Raw genomic sequence first — 14,037 nt, 5'->3', positions numbered from 1 at the left:
AACGCGGAAGCTTTTCGGGAATTCAGTATCATCGTGCTAAAACCCTATGCGTTCGTGGCGGATGCTTATGTTTAAAAATAAATCGTTGCACAAGGAATAAATAATAAGACGGTAGTACAATGATTGCCACACATAGAAGCAATCGTTACATAAAAAGAAGTTATAGACTTGCCAAGATGATGCTCGTAAAAATTAAAATGATCGAAGGTCATAATAAATTTGCTGATGGAATGTCTCATGTGTTTCATAGCAAGTCGATTTTCAAAAAATCTCCAGACATCTCTAAACATTATAAAACTAAGCCTACGATTTTAACCGAATCGCTAACAATTTTCTCACTGTAACGACTGATACGACTGTAAAAAGTCAATTAGAAAGGATAATAATCCGATATCGAAGCACTTTTGCATAATAATTTACCAATTAACAATGTTAGTGAATAGTAGAAATCTTCTCTTCTACAATTTTACAATTCTAGGTCAAATAGAGAATTTGTTAACATTAATAACGTATGACTTAACAGTAATGATAGTATTTTGATTGTGATAATTTAAAAAATACAGATAGCAAGACTTCGAAAAAGAAAAGCAGAAAAATGTAAGGATTAAGAAAAAAGTAGAAGGATACTGTTGAAGTGCACATTGATAACAAGACAAATATTTTTCGAATTCCTTAATGCATCGTCACTATTGCTTCCTTTGTTACAGGCTCAAGATGGCGTGTGAAGAAACTGACGTACAAGATCAGCAAGTATCCGCGAAATTTGCCACAGCACAAAGTCGACGACGAGCTGAACAAGGCGTTCAAAGTATGGTCTGAATATACAGATCTCGTTTTCATCCAAAAAAAGTCGGGCCAGGTGAGTCGAATAATATTTACAAAGTTTTTTCACGATCGTGAGTAAGGAAAAAAAGAAGGAACAAAGAATAGCGCTTTGGTATATTTTTAACTAAGTTGCTTGTTTTTCATGGAGTCATCTGTGATTTCACTCGTAACATTTCAACGTCACTGCAACTTGGCTAACGCCATAAAATATAGCCATACGTTAAAATATAATGGTATGAAATGTACCATTAAAGATACGCTTGATCAATTAGCAGATTAAATTAAATTGAGGATTAATTTGAAATTATCTTTTGCTTATACATCTCAGCTTGCATATTTCTAACAACGTTAATCTACTCCTTATATTACTTCCAAACATTAATAAATAAGCTCCACTTACGTTTCTACTCTAGAAGTACTCATAATCAAACCATTTTCGTTTCTAATGAAACTAATTTTGTTTCTAAACTGAAATTAGAACTCATCAAGAAAGATCAAAATAGTCTATTTACTATAAACATTCTATCTATGTAGGTCCACATTGAGATTAGATTTGAGAAAGGTGAACACGGAGACGGAGATCCTTTCGACGGACCTGGTGGCACTTTGGCTCACGCTTATTTCCCCGTATACGGTGGTGATGCCCATTTTGATGATGCAGAGCAATGGACCATCGACAGTTTCCGTGGCACGAATCTCTTCCAAGTAGCCGCTCACGAGTTTGGTCATTCCCTCGGATTGAGCCATAGCGACGTTAAGGCTGCTCTAATGGCACCCTTCTATCGCGGCTACCAACCTTATTTCCAGTTAGATGACGATGATATTCAGGGTATCCAGGTAAATATCATAACAGTCGATTGAGTCAAAGACTAATTTTTATGGCTTTCGCTGAAAATGGTTAACTGTATTATGAAAAGTTTTATTTCTATTTTTACCAGTAATATAATATCCTGTATTGTTGTCTATAATATAAGATTTAAAAACACATCTCGTGTACTTTAAAACACTATAAATATAGAATGACTTTCAAATTCCAAATTCCTATTTCGAGTAATAATTACAAGCTAAATTAAACTGAATTTGGTATAAAGGTTTCCTCTATTTCTGCGCTCGCCATTGTAAAAAAACTCGATGAAGAAAATTTTGGAACCAGAAATGAATGATAGTGGTGTTTATGGCTTTGCTTTAGGCTTTGTATGGAAAAAAATCGGCAAATAGTGGTGGCGTTCCAACTGGACCGAGATATGGAACCACTACTGCATCACCACCCAGCGAAGAAGACTCCGAGCTCTGCACGGATCCAAAAGTCGACACGATGTTCAATTCTGCAGAGGGGCATATGTATGCGTTCAAGGGTACGTATTCATTCGAATTATTGCTAAAAAAAAAGGATAACTATAGAAAGAAGGACAGAAGAACGATGACGATATATCATGTCTCATTTTTAGAAATAATCGTAAGACTTAGAAAAACATAAATAAATTAAAAATTGTTTCAAAGAAAAGGAATATAGAAAAACGAAAGAGAAAGAGAGAGAGAGAGAGACAGATCTATATAGCGATAAGACTAATTTTTAAGTTCCAGTTTTTGATGCTTTGTCACTCTAAATAATAATCTGAATTACAGGTGATCGTTACTGGAGATTAACCGCGGATGGTGTAGCAGTCGGCTATCCTAAGCTCATTTCACACTCATGGAAAGGACTACCAGGAAACATAGACGCTGCATTTACATACAAAAATGGAAAAACTTATTTCTTCAAGGTACAAGAAGCGTCTGACCATCTAAATTATACATACAGTGATACACATATGTTTCAAGATCATATCAGAATAAAAATAAAATAAGAATATAAATGAATAAATATGGAAGGAATAATCCATAAATGAATCGTAGGGATAAAAATAAATTATGTTGGTGCAGGGCTCGAAATATTGGAGATACGTAGGCAAGAGAATGGACGGAGATTACCCGAAGGAAATCAGCGAAGGTTTTACAGGAATTCCAGATAATATCGACACTGTGACTGTTTGGACCGGAAACGGCAAGATTTACTTCTACAAGGGCGCCAAATTCTGGAGATTTGACCCTGCTCAAAAACCACCCGTGAAGAACACCTATCCAAAACTGATCTCAAACTGGGAAGGTATCCCAAATAATCTTGATGCCTCGATCGTTTATCGTGGTTACACGTATTTCTTCAAGGGAGATGCTTATTATCGATTCAATGACAGAACCTTTTCCGTAAGTGCTTAAAAACAGCATACTAATTTTTGTACAATTTTTACAGAACATCAATATCAAAGACTGCATGATTTCTTTATTGAAATCTTTAGTTTCGAACCATGAAAGTTAATTCAAGTCGCCAATAGATTATGAATGTACAATAGTCTTCGACTTAATGTTCTGAAATCATAGAAATCATAGAAATCATATTTCCATAACTTTATATTCAAATATTTCCTCTCTATTCAGATACTTCTCACGTGATCTACGCTGCAGAAAATATTCCATATAAATGAAATAAGTAATTGAAAACGAAAGAAGTACAATACCTTTCATTAAGCTATGTTAAACGTTGTGTAGGTGGATGTTGCTGATCCAGCATTCCCTAGAGCGACGGCGTATTGGTGGTTCGGGTGCAGATCAGCCAACAAGGGAACGTTAGGTAATGTCCAATGGCTTCACGAAAATCCCGAAGATATATTTCCGCATGCTGGCATCCTCACGCCCGATGATGGTGACCATGATAATGACGACGATGAGGTCGGAGACATCATTTTAGATGCAGGTACTAAAGCTTCATTCGAGTCAAACCAGATTCTTACCTCGTCACAGAGAAGTTTCACAGTATCCACTTCATTATAATCAGGGTACTATTTTATGTGAAAATGTATATACGTAGAAATTTAAACGTTATAATAAAGTCTTATTTATTTGTAGAAAGAAAATTTTGAACAATAGATCAAATTGGTACATTTAAATTTTGCTATTATTATATCTATTACTTAATTATTATTAAATTAACGCTACATTTTTTATGTTATCTCTTTATTTAAAGTTTCTTTCCAAATTAAAATTCAGATTATAGTTATTTGAAAAAAGTTTCGAATATTATTATACATATCCTTAATAGATCAAAATGTAAATATATTTCGTTTGTTGTATCCAATTTACAGTTATCATAGTTTGATATTTTTCCAAAATTAATATTGATGAAATTATACTGTGATCCGGATATAAATAGTTGATGATATGAATAGATTTATGATGTGGATAGTTGAAACTTCGAACTTATATCACTGCCATATGGACTTAAAGCTGTGATAATTAAACTGTGAATACATAAAAGCAGAAAAGACGAGGATACAGCGTTTGGTGTCTCGAACACCTGGCTATTACATACTTAGGGCTTCTAATCATCGAAGAAATTTGTGCATACAATAAAGTATAACGAACGCAGTTTCACAATTCAAAATGAAAAAATATTTTATCGAAAATATAACATAAATCATTATTCAACAGCTGAGTTTTTATAGAGGTCTTCCACCATTCAAGAGACCAAAATATAATATAACATACCATAGAAGATTTCGCAACTTATGTTTCAATCCATAGCCTTACAATTTGAAGTCACACTTGTTATTTATTCTTTCATTTTATTCGCAAATTATAATTCAAATACACATATCTTATCCATAAATATTAAGACAATTGGTTAAAATGTAAAGCGATAGATACATAGATAAAATCGAACACGAATATTTCGACGTTCATAAATTTGCACAAACTTCTTCGATGAATATAATATTTAAGAATATGGTGGTCATTTTAATTTGGGTATTTCATGGTGGTAGTACTAATATTAAAATCGAATAATAATCCAAGTTGGTATAACCAAATATCATTGGATCTGTGACATCATGGTACATACAACATATGATTAATCTGCTAACAAACAGAAGTAAGATCGCTTTAATACATCATAAATTATTCATTTTTACTAACTTTTCATTAAATCATATTTACACACTGATAGAAATACTAGCATTTTTTAGTTATTGTTTTAACAATAACGAAATATATACATTGCTACTTTAAGATTTTTATAAATATTAATGCAACAGTAATTTTATTAAAAAGTAATTATAAAACACAAATCTAATAAAATTTATTTCCAAAATGTAGTAAAATATTGTGAATCCTAAATTTTTAAAAGAAATCAGTTTTTGTTATGACAAACATCTTTTTATTATCAGGAAGTTCAATTTTTATTGTCAAAAATTAAATTATTTTATTTCTATCACTGTGCAAAATTATCATTTAGTTTCACTCCTTTAAACTTAGGACGACTTCTATAAACTGTGGGTTAACCCTACAATTGACGGTTATTTAAATTCCTACGAGATTCAATTACATTTTATTAAATTTGATAAAATTTACATTAAATATCAAAGTAAAACAACAACACTGATTAAATATTACTTCCTCTAAATAAACAACAAACAAATAAAAATATAATTTATTAATAAACTTCATTAAGATACCGGAAGTCATCCTAAAGTTTTATCCACGCACGAATACATTTCCTATAGTCCCAAACTTTGAACAAATTGTTATATAAGAAAATCATTTCGTGAATTATATCCGCGTGCTTTCCGAAGCCCAGAGTATTTACTAGCCAGGCGGATAAAAATGAGGTTTTATATATCCGTTAAAAACATCAAATAAAAGAAATAGAGAAAATAGTACCTTTGTGTCGGAAAAGGGGTAAATATCGTGAAATATCGTCTGTCACCGTCACCGGACCCAGTTTGCTGGAAACAGTAAATATTACAATGTTAAGCTTTCCCTACTTGTCACATTTCTCTTTCTCCTATTACTATTTTGTTGCTTATTCACGTCAGTCCGCATATTAATTCTAGTTTCTTATTTAGTTCTTATTTAGTCAAGTACCTTCTTTCTTTATATGTCTTCTTCTTTTACCTATTTTATATCTCGTACATTCTTATTCCAATTCAAACTTGAATCAATTGGTGTATCATATTACCTAACACTCACACCATTCTCTTTTTCATTGAATATCTTGTCTCCGCACATCTTTTGTTTCACTAACATTTTTAGCAGTTTTACTATTTGAAACAGAAGTAACGCCGTTTTCAATTGCTTCTAGACACATGAAAAGCTATGCAAAACGATTTATTAATGTTGCTTTCAATAGCTTTAAACAATTTTACGGATAAAATAGTACTCACCGAACTCTTAAATCAGGCCTGTCAACATCAACTCTAGGCGCCAAAACACTCTCTGTTTTATTTCTGTTACTATAATAATGGCTGTCATGAAATGTATACGCGCGAAATTTTAAACGCAAAGTGAGAGAAAGTGTGAAGAGCTCCATCTGTAGACAGGCCTGTGAAATTAAGTCACTTTGTCGCATGATAATACAGTCATAATAATGCACGAATTTTTCGCGAAGGATGTATCACAGCACGAACACATAAGAATATACGTGTGTTAATACGCACGCATACATAAAAGCACGAATTTCTGCGCAAGCGTTTAAAACAAACAAGTGCATGATAAAACTATACGGAGGATGGTTACGTTGTTTGGAACTTAATCTATCGTAGGACAGTATCTCCTCCTTTGCCTCTCTGTAACTAAAAGATGAATCTGCCCTCCCGCCAAAGAATCCTTATTTCCATTTCCTATACTTCTTTCTTTTTTCCTTTGAAATTTTTTCCGTATTTCTACACACAAATACACACCACACATGCACGTTCTTTTGTTGATCTCTTATACACGTACACAAGTATTTGCACGAGTATTGTGCTTTTAGTTCTAATAATTTTGTTTTACACGAAATCATTTGGTATAGGGCATGTTGTATTCTCGTTTCCTTTTGCACCAACCTTATTTTTTATTTTCGGGTTGATTTCTTTTGGTAAAGTCTATGTGGAAGTTGCTATATTTAACGCTCTGCATTCTATAATGTTTATTCCTATAGTATACTTTATTCTAAAAGATAAGATTAAAAATAAGAAATGTAAGATTTCCTTATCTTCTTTTAATGAAATTTGAAGGATTAAAATTCTATATAAAAAGTAGATTATTGAAACAAAGAAGATATATATATGTTAGAAGTAAATATTAATTTAAAATTAATTTATCTTAATTCGTAAAGATTTTTGTGCATGAAAGGATAAAATCGTTCACTTTTTATAAATATTACTATATTTATAAATATCCTGTAACGTAAAATAAATTTATAATGTTATAGCATCAGTAATTTTAATGAACTTTTATGGATAAATTTATATTTGCTTTTTTAGAAATTGCATAACTACTTCACATAAAGTACTACTTCACATAAGTAAAAATAAATATTACAAAATTTATAATTAGCAGAGTGAATAGCTTTCCATGACAAGATTTGTTTTCAATTAAGTTATATTTATTACAGCTATCAGAATTTCTTCATTTTAAATAATTTCTCCAACACCTTCGATTTTTGTTAAAGCACAGTTTTTGTTTAACACAAAAAGTGCAAATTACAATTTATTCCCTCAATGTTAATCCTGAATGATAGTATACCACAATTTTCAAATACAAATTTTTAAAAGGATAAATTTCCAAAAGCACAAAAATCTTGAGACTTAATGAACGATCTCATGTATTGATAACTTACTAAATAGAAAATACACTGTCGAAATTGGCTATTCGACAGCATATGATGCTGAAAAATTTCGAGGCGAACGAACACGGGGATTGCGTTTTACGCACGGTGACGAGCAGTCACAGTCCCATTAACCCGAGAAAAACTCGCTTTTCCAGAAGACAACAATCTGCACTCCGAATCGCGCGGGTTCGGAAAAAAGTGAACGGACGAGAATGAAAACTTGTTCGTTCGAGGAATCTCTCGTTGAGTCGTAAACTCGGGTTAGAAGGCAACAAAATGGGACAACAAATTTTCAAGGGAAAAATATCGTAAAATCGGGATTGCGAGACAGGCGCAGGGACAGCCGTTCCGAAAATTGCCGATTGCCGCCTTATAATATAAGTTCCAAACAACAACAACAGCCTGCAATTACGTAGCCTACGTTCGACTTCTGTTGTTTCGAATAAAAAAAGCTGCGCAAAACGTGTTCGATGCGGTGAACCATCCGATCAGCGATGATTCTCTTAGCTTGCATTAGATCCTCTTCTACGATTTTTATAAAATTCGACAGGCGAAACGGACGAGCAGCTAGTCACGTCTTCCAATCAGGATGCGGACTCTGCGGCGGGAAACGTTTCCACGGCAACGTCGATATCGTGGTATCTTCCGTTCAGTTTGATGACCATGATCTTCGCTAAAATTGTTGCCACTACGTAAAAGATAGGGACGATTTATTTGGAGATCATATAAAGCAATGGGATCATCAACGATGGGAAGTCCAGTATAGTTAATTAATCACACGGACCATTAAAATGGGGAAAGTGAGACTCAAAGTGTGTCGTACACGAAAAATGGAAACTGTGCCAAAAAAATGGCATTGTGCTAATCGGCGCTCATGAATCGTGGGTGATAATCATTTTAGGTCAACGAACGTGTTGAAGCGAGATTCTGTTCGTTACTATGTATTTTAATCTCTCATGGAACAATCATTCCAATTGAAGCAACGTTGCGCATCTACAATAGTTGTTTAAAAAAAGTTTGCTTCACTCTAGATAATAAGTATTCTGCGCAGCATGTTTTATAAGATGTGATAAGATTTTACACTTTGTTAATCGATCGTTTCGACGCATCTTACAAGACATGCTATATATATGTAAAATACACAAAACAACATGTAACATATGTTTATACATAATATTTTAAGTCACATGCAATATTATGTCATCAAACCTTTTACACTGCCTATTTATTCTTTATTCGTACATCGTGATTTGTATAAACATTAATGTTGAAGGCACTTATTTTGCGCGTCCATGCAGTACATATAGGTTTAAAAAAGAACTGAGATATGCTGTAACATGACAAATAGCAAATAAAGATAACAGTCGATTGGTTTCTTCACTAACAGTATTATGAGTATTATAGAGTTTTCATTATTTCCTATAAGAATGTAAATATATACTTCTCAGAATGTAAGGAAACAACGCAAAGAATTCTGAAAACATCTAAAAACCTTAAAATAATGACTTTGTAACTTGCTGTATTAATAAGTGTAATAAGAAAGCTATGAAAACATCTATAGTACTCATGTTAAATGACTGTATCAAAAAAATATTTATCTTCCGTACAAGTGCCTTAAAATGTTGTGAAAATATTATAGTAAATTGCATCTTTCTTTTATAAGTTTCTATTAATTTGTTGTTACTATTGTTGATTAATTAACAGCAATCCCTATAATTTTCTTTTCTTTCACTTGTGCAACAGATTTTCTCTAAACAACTTTCTGTATTTTGTTTTATTATGTAATAGGACTATAATAAATAATGTTGATGATAGTTACATATTAATTCCTGATGATAATATTATGAATATGAGATTTAATGCAATATCTTGAAAACAACAATTTTTATTATTTTGAGAAGAATAATCGTTTGTATTGTGCTTCAAAACCAAAATGATATGAAAGGCAATTATGTATAATGTGTGTATATGCACTTTATAAAATACATGTACGTTATGTATTGTAAATACCTTTTAACACATAACTATTCTGTGTATATTAGTTAAATATTTAGCTTAAAATTTAGAAAAAATTAGTTTAAAAGATATTAAATATTGCAATAAAAATATAAACAGTATTTACAAATCATAGTGTACGTGTATCTTTATAGTAATTAATGACATTACCATGTTTCTTTACATTCTAAGAAAGGTTTTCATAATTTTGTTACAAATAAATAATTAAGTACTTAAGAATGACCTAGCATTTAAGGAGAAATAAAGCACAAAACGCCTTGTACAGTTTTTTAATACTTGTTAAATAAATTGCTTTTTCAAAGAAATACGTATAAAAATTTTATATTATGATTGTATTTGAAACATTTAAATGTTTAATATATTTACACAAATAAAACGTACATTTGATGCAATATAATGTACAAGGCCTTTGTTCGTATTGGATGTTTTGTCAGGGCACCGAAATGATTCATATTGAAACTTGCCACATTGTGCTATGTCCTGACATTGTACAGTATCAATAAAGAAAACATACGTTTGTTTTAACTAACGCTTATTTTAAAAAGTTAATAAAATATCTGATCATTACCAAATTATTTTTATTAGTTAATACTTTACATCAAAGAATAAAAATTTTAATAAAAAAATATATAAAGTAATCTATATTAAACAAAATTTTATTAAGACCTTTCCTTCCCCTCCACTTTAATTAAGCTTTTATCTAAGGTAGTTTTATATGTTAAAAGTTTTGAATATTTCTTAAGAAGGTTTTTCCAAGATTGTGTGACATCAGATAACTTTAAATTATTCCATATAAAATCTCGTCCGCGATCTGCAATCTTTTTTGACATTTCGTCATTATCTATTGCAAACTGTATTAATTCTCTGTAAATGCAGATAAAAATATTAATATTATATAAAAAACGTTACTATTAGCGATGAAAAGTAGACAGCAACATACTCTAATATTGTTTGATTAGCATCCTTGGAAACAGGAATATAGTGTATCCAAGGTATCATTGCATTATAATAAAATTCAGTCCACTCATCTCCAACATGAAATACTAAGGACCGACACAAAAATAAATGTTTATGTCTAAATGATGCTGCAACACCTCGATAATTGAATAAGTACTTGTATTTACAATGAGCTTCCAGAGAAACTTCAGAAGCAGGAGGTGCATATAATGTATCCTACAATGGCATACAAAATTATTTTATTCATATAATTATATAAAGATAGAAGTTAAAAATTATTACTTCATTAGATTTCCATGCTTGATTTTTTGTATATTGAGCATCTACTAAGTTTGGTTTCTTGCGACTTAATAATATTAAATTATCACGTTCTGAACTTGTTCTGGAACCCCTAAAGAATGCTTTATTTTCTTTTTCCTCCCACAATGTGTTTTTACTAGCTTTATCTAAAGATACACGGTGTTCATCCCATCTTCCAAGACCACGAGGATACAAAGAAATTGCAGGTCCACCTTCCCAAAACGCCCATGCTGGATATGTAATATCATAGTATTCTGGAGTCTAGAAATATATTTCACAATGCTCAAAATTTTTCACTAATAAAACAAAAGTTCTAAATAGATTTAAAAAATAAATTTTATTTACCTTACTAAACGAAAAAATAGGTAATGGACCTCCAAAATGTTTACTTGATTGAGGATAATCTCTTACATTTATAACTAAATCCATATCTGTTAATCCAGGAGCAAGTTTTAAAAGAAAATGTTCTATTCCAGAACATCTTGAAGGAAACATACAATCCTTTTGCCTATACAATTTTCCTTGTATTATTTGATAAACAGTTCCTCTATAAAAAATATAAATTTTATTTTAGAAAATATTTATTATGTAATGTACAATTATCATACCTACCTGGTTTTTGCAATATTTATTAAATCCTTACTTATACCTTTCTTCTTGAAAGGTTTTAAATCATTTATAATAATATCTTTATAACAGCCATTGTTTGTATTATTACAAATTTTGTAATTCTTTTGTGCTTCTTCAATTGCATTATAATACTTAATATATTGCTTATTTAAATCTATTAAAAGAAGAAATTGATGAAAAAGGTATTAAACAAAATTCATCAAACATTCTGTACATAAATACCTTTCTTATAAATATTATCCTCTTTTTTTTCAATACAATCTTCCGGATTATCAATAGGACAATATTGCTCTTCACAGTAAACTACCCAAAAAATGGTTATTAAAAAAATATAACTTAATACTAACGTGTTCATTATAAGAAAGCGGCATGACAATTTTTGAATAAAATATAAATAATGATGCTTACAAGCATCTGGTTGAGACTAGTGACATCTACAAGAATCAGAACTTATATACTATTGCATGACATCCACGCATTAATAAAATATAATTCCTAATCCAAATTTTAAAAGTTTCTTAATATTAGCTTTAATAACATCAATTTTCAATCATAATGGAAATTAAAGGGCAGGGAAATGAAAATAGACAAATACAATATATGTTTTTATTAAAATTTTATTAAATAAAAATATATTTATGGTTGTTCACCAGTAGGCATAGATTTTATAATATCAGAATTTCCAGGGTCAGTAATAGAAAGAGTACATACACGGAAGTATTTTCCACATGCAGTACCTAATTCTATATTATTTCCTATATAGTGATGCACACCTGTCTTCGCCAACATAGCATAGTACTCTATCTCTGATTTCCTGTTAAACAAACAAAATAAACACTTATAATTTTTAAGTTAAAATAGATATAGAATGTCTCTGCACTTACAAGCAGAGACGTGAGACTACTCCGTAGGACTCCCACTATGAGCATATAAATCTATATTGCTCTGTAATTATTGAAGGAGTACTACATCTCAGTCTCACCTTAGAGGTGCAGCATTATTCGCTATGATGACCAATTTTGCTTTCCCTTGCCGAAGGGACTTCAAGGTCTGCTTGTAACCCAAGACATATTTCCCTGATTTCATAACCAGTGCCAATCTGGAGTTGATACCCTCCTGGGACTTTTTCTGTTAACAAATAGGGACAAATATATATTTAATAGAATCATAACCTCTATAAAACATCAATACTATTAAAAAATTGCTTGCCTATATTAAAGAAGAATTGGTTGGATCAAAATGATATAAAAGCAAACTAATAAATTTATTTTTTGTACCTATGCGTTATTATATTATATTTTAATTATACTAATATTTTGAAATAAAAAATAATTTTAACATGTGCTTCGAAAATTGAATAGTACACGTGTGCTATTGAGAAAATATTTACCTGTTTCTTTTGGGCCACCATATTTACTATTTAATGAAAGCTAATGCTGAAACAAATATTTAAATACATTTAGTGAAATTTTGCCGTATATTTTTTATGTATTATTATAAAATATTAAAATATTTTTGCACTACCTTCCCAGCACGCTTAATGCCACAGAACACGATATACGTGAAAGAGGTTGAGGTTGAAAATTTTACAGCGCACTTGAATCAGATTACCAACTATCACGAAATATAAATTATATAGAGTGGTGTTTCCATTACATAATATTTTGTTGCCTTATGTTCATTTCCATGTATAATATTAAATCTGGTAATATGTATAATTAATATATGTTTTGCAGTAAAAGATTAGAAAAGTATATAGGTACATAATATAATTATAGGAAAAATATCAGAAAAATATAATAGAAATGTAGCGAATTGGACTAGATAAATTTTAATCTGCAAAATCATAGAATTATTTATTATTATTTTGATTAACAATTGCTAACTCGATTCACACTTTCTTCGTTTTATTTTATTAAATTAGTTATTTGTGAACATTATAACAGCCTTACAAATGCACTCTCTATAGTTATGAACTTTCGTATCTTTATTTAAAATGTAATGAATAATCATAAACAGTTTAATTTATTTTATTAGTAAATTAATTATATAATTATATTAATAAACTAACTATAACTTTAAAAATCTGAAAGAAAATATATTTCAATAGAAAATATTTTACTTTAAGAGAACAATGTAATCAATACAGAACGCATAACGTAACAAAAAGAAAATTGCAATGAGTATTTTCCAGTAAATATGATAATAGAGAAACGCAAATGAAATATTGCAGGTATTATCAAGTATCAAATGTTATCGCGAGTGGGATTCCTCATATGACTTGAATCTTCTCTATAAATAAATATACATACGAGTTAATACTATTACATTTTGTATACACTTATAATGGAGGGGCAAATCCCGCGGTTTTTTCTTTTATAAATTTTGCACTCATATGCAATTTTTTAATAATAATTTTATCTGTTTATCATAAGCTATTTTTAATCATATATACATCTTATTAGACTATTTCTAATGAATCTTTCTATATGTCTATTACAAAAGTAATCGTTTATATCTTTAATTTTCCAGTTTAAACATATAAAATTCGCGAAAGATTCGCACTGGACATGCGAGATTAGCGTCTTGGTTTCCCTGACGACCAGAGCAGAGTGGGAAAAGCTCGT

General features: G+C 30.5%; 3 protein-coding genes across 6 annotated transcripts in view; 1 reads left to right on the top strand and 2 right to left on the bottom strand.

Annotated features, from left to right (window-relative positions):
- LOC138178674 (matrix metalloproteinase-14) overlaps positions 1–8,990 on the top strand; it is a 39,559-nt gene extending 30,569 nt beyond the window's left edge. The window contains exons 4-10 of one of the 4 annotated variants that reach the window (XM_069110790.1): positions 708–859; positions 1,360–1,662; positions 2,015–2,180; positions 2,452–2,588; positions 2,749–3,069; positions 3,412–3,493; positions 8,058–8,990. In XM_069110790.1, coding sequence (XP_068966891.1) covers positions 708–859; positions 1,360–1,662; positions 2,015–2,180; positions 2,452–2,588; positions 2,749–3,069; positions 3,412–3,493; positions 8,058–8,203 — 1,307 coding nt within the window. In that variant the 3' untranslated portion in view covers positions 8,204–8,990. The other 3 variants (XM_069110788.1, XM_069110791.1, XM_069110789.1) reach the window with 3 other exon arrangements.
- A 1,096-nt stretch (positions 8,991–10,086) lies between these two features.
- Positions 10,087–11,825, bottom strand: LOC138178676 (O-glucosyltransferase rumi homolog). The gene is made up of 6 exons (XM_069110795.1): positions 11,633–11,825; positions 11,393–11,564; positions 11,126–11,327; positions 10,763–11,041; positions 10,464–10,696; positions 10,087–10,387 (listed from the first exon to the last, which is right to left on the bottom strand). Exons 1-6 carry the CDS (start codon positions 11,763–11,765, stop codon positions 10,183–10,185), a joined length of 1,224 nt encoding a protein of 407 aa, XP_068966896.1. The 5' UTR covers positions 11,766–11,825; the 3' UTR covers positions 10,087–10,182.
- Positions 11,826–12,009: 184 nt separating this feature from the next.
- RpL30 (ribosomal protein L30) lies at positions 12,010–13,065 on the bottom strand. The gene is made up of 4 exons (XM_069111344.1): positions 12,935–13,065; positions 12,801–12,846; positions 12,393–12,538; positions 12,010–12,224 (listed from the first exon to the last, which is right to left on the bottom strand). Exons 2-4 carry the CDS (start codon positions 12,819–12,821, stop codon positions 12,047–12,049), a joined length of 345 nt encoding a protein of 114 aa, XP_068967445.1. The 5' UTR covers positions 12,822–12,846; positions 12,935–13,065; the 3' UTR covers positions 12,010–12,046.
- Positions 13,066–14,037: the final 972 nt, after the last annotated feature.

The sequence above is a fragment of the Bombus flavifrons genome, chromosome 4 (genome assembly GCF_040668555.2).
Source record: "Bombus flavifrons isolate JBK064 chromosome 4, iyBomFlav1_principal, whole genome shotgun sequence".
Taxonomy (NCBI): Eukaryota; Metazoa; Arthropoda; class Insecta; order Hymenoptera; family Apidae; genus Bombus; species Bombus flavifrons.
The sequence above is the reverse complement of the archived record's forward strand: the minus strand, read 5'-3'. Positions and strand labels throughout refer to the sequence as shown.

Coding starts and splice junctions, on each gene's coding strand:
- LOC138178676 (XM_069110795.1), bottom strand. CDS start 11,765: ATGAACACGTTAGTATTAAGTTATATTTTTTTAATAACCATTTTTTGG. Junction 11,042..11,125: donor CTATTTTTTCGTTTAGTAAG/GTAAATAAAATT, acceptor ATATATTTCTAG/ACTCCAGAATACTATGATAT. Junction 10,697..10,762: donor AAGCATGGAAATCTAATGAA/GTAATAATTTTT, acceptor ATGCCATTGTAG/GATACATTATATGCACCTCC.
- RpL30 (XM_069111344.1), bottom strand. CDS start 12,821: ATGGTGGCCCAAAAGAAACAG. Junction 12,539..12,800: donor TGGTGGCCCAAAAGAAACAG/GTAAATATTTTC, acceptor ATTTGTTAACAG/AAAAAGTCCCAGGAGGGTAT. Junction 12,225..12,392: donor AATAATGCTGCACCTCTAAG/GTGAGACTGAGA, acceptor TTTGTTTAACAG/GAAATCAGAGATAGAGTACT.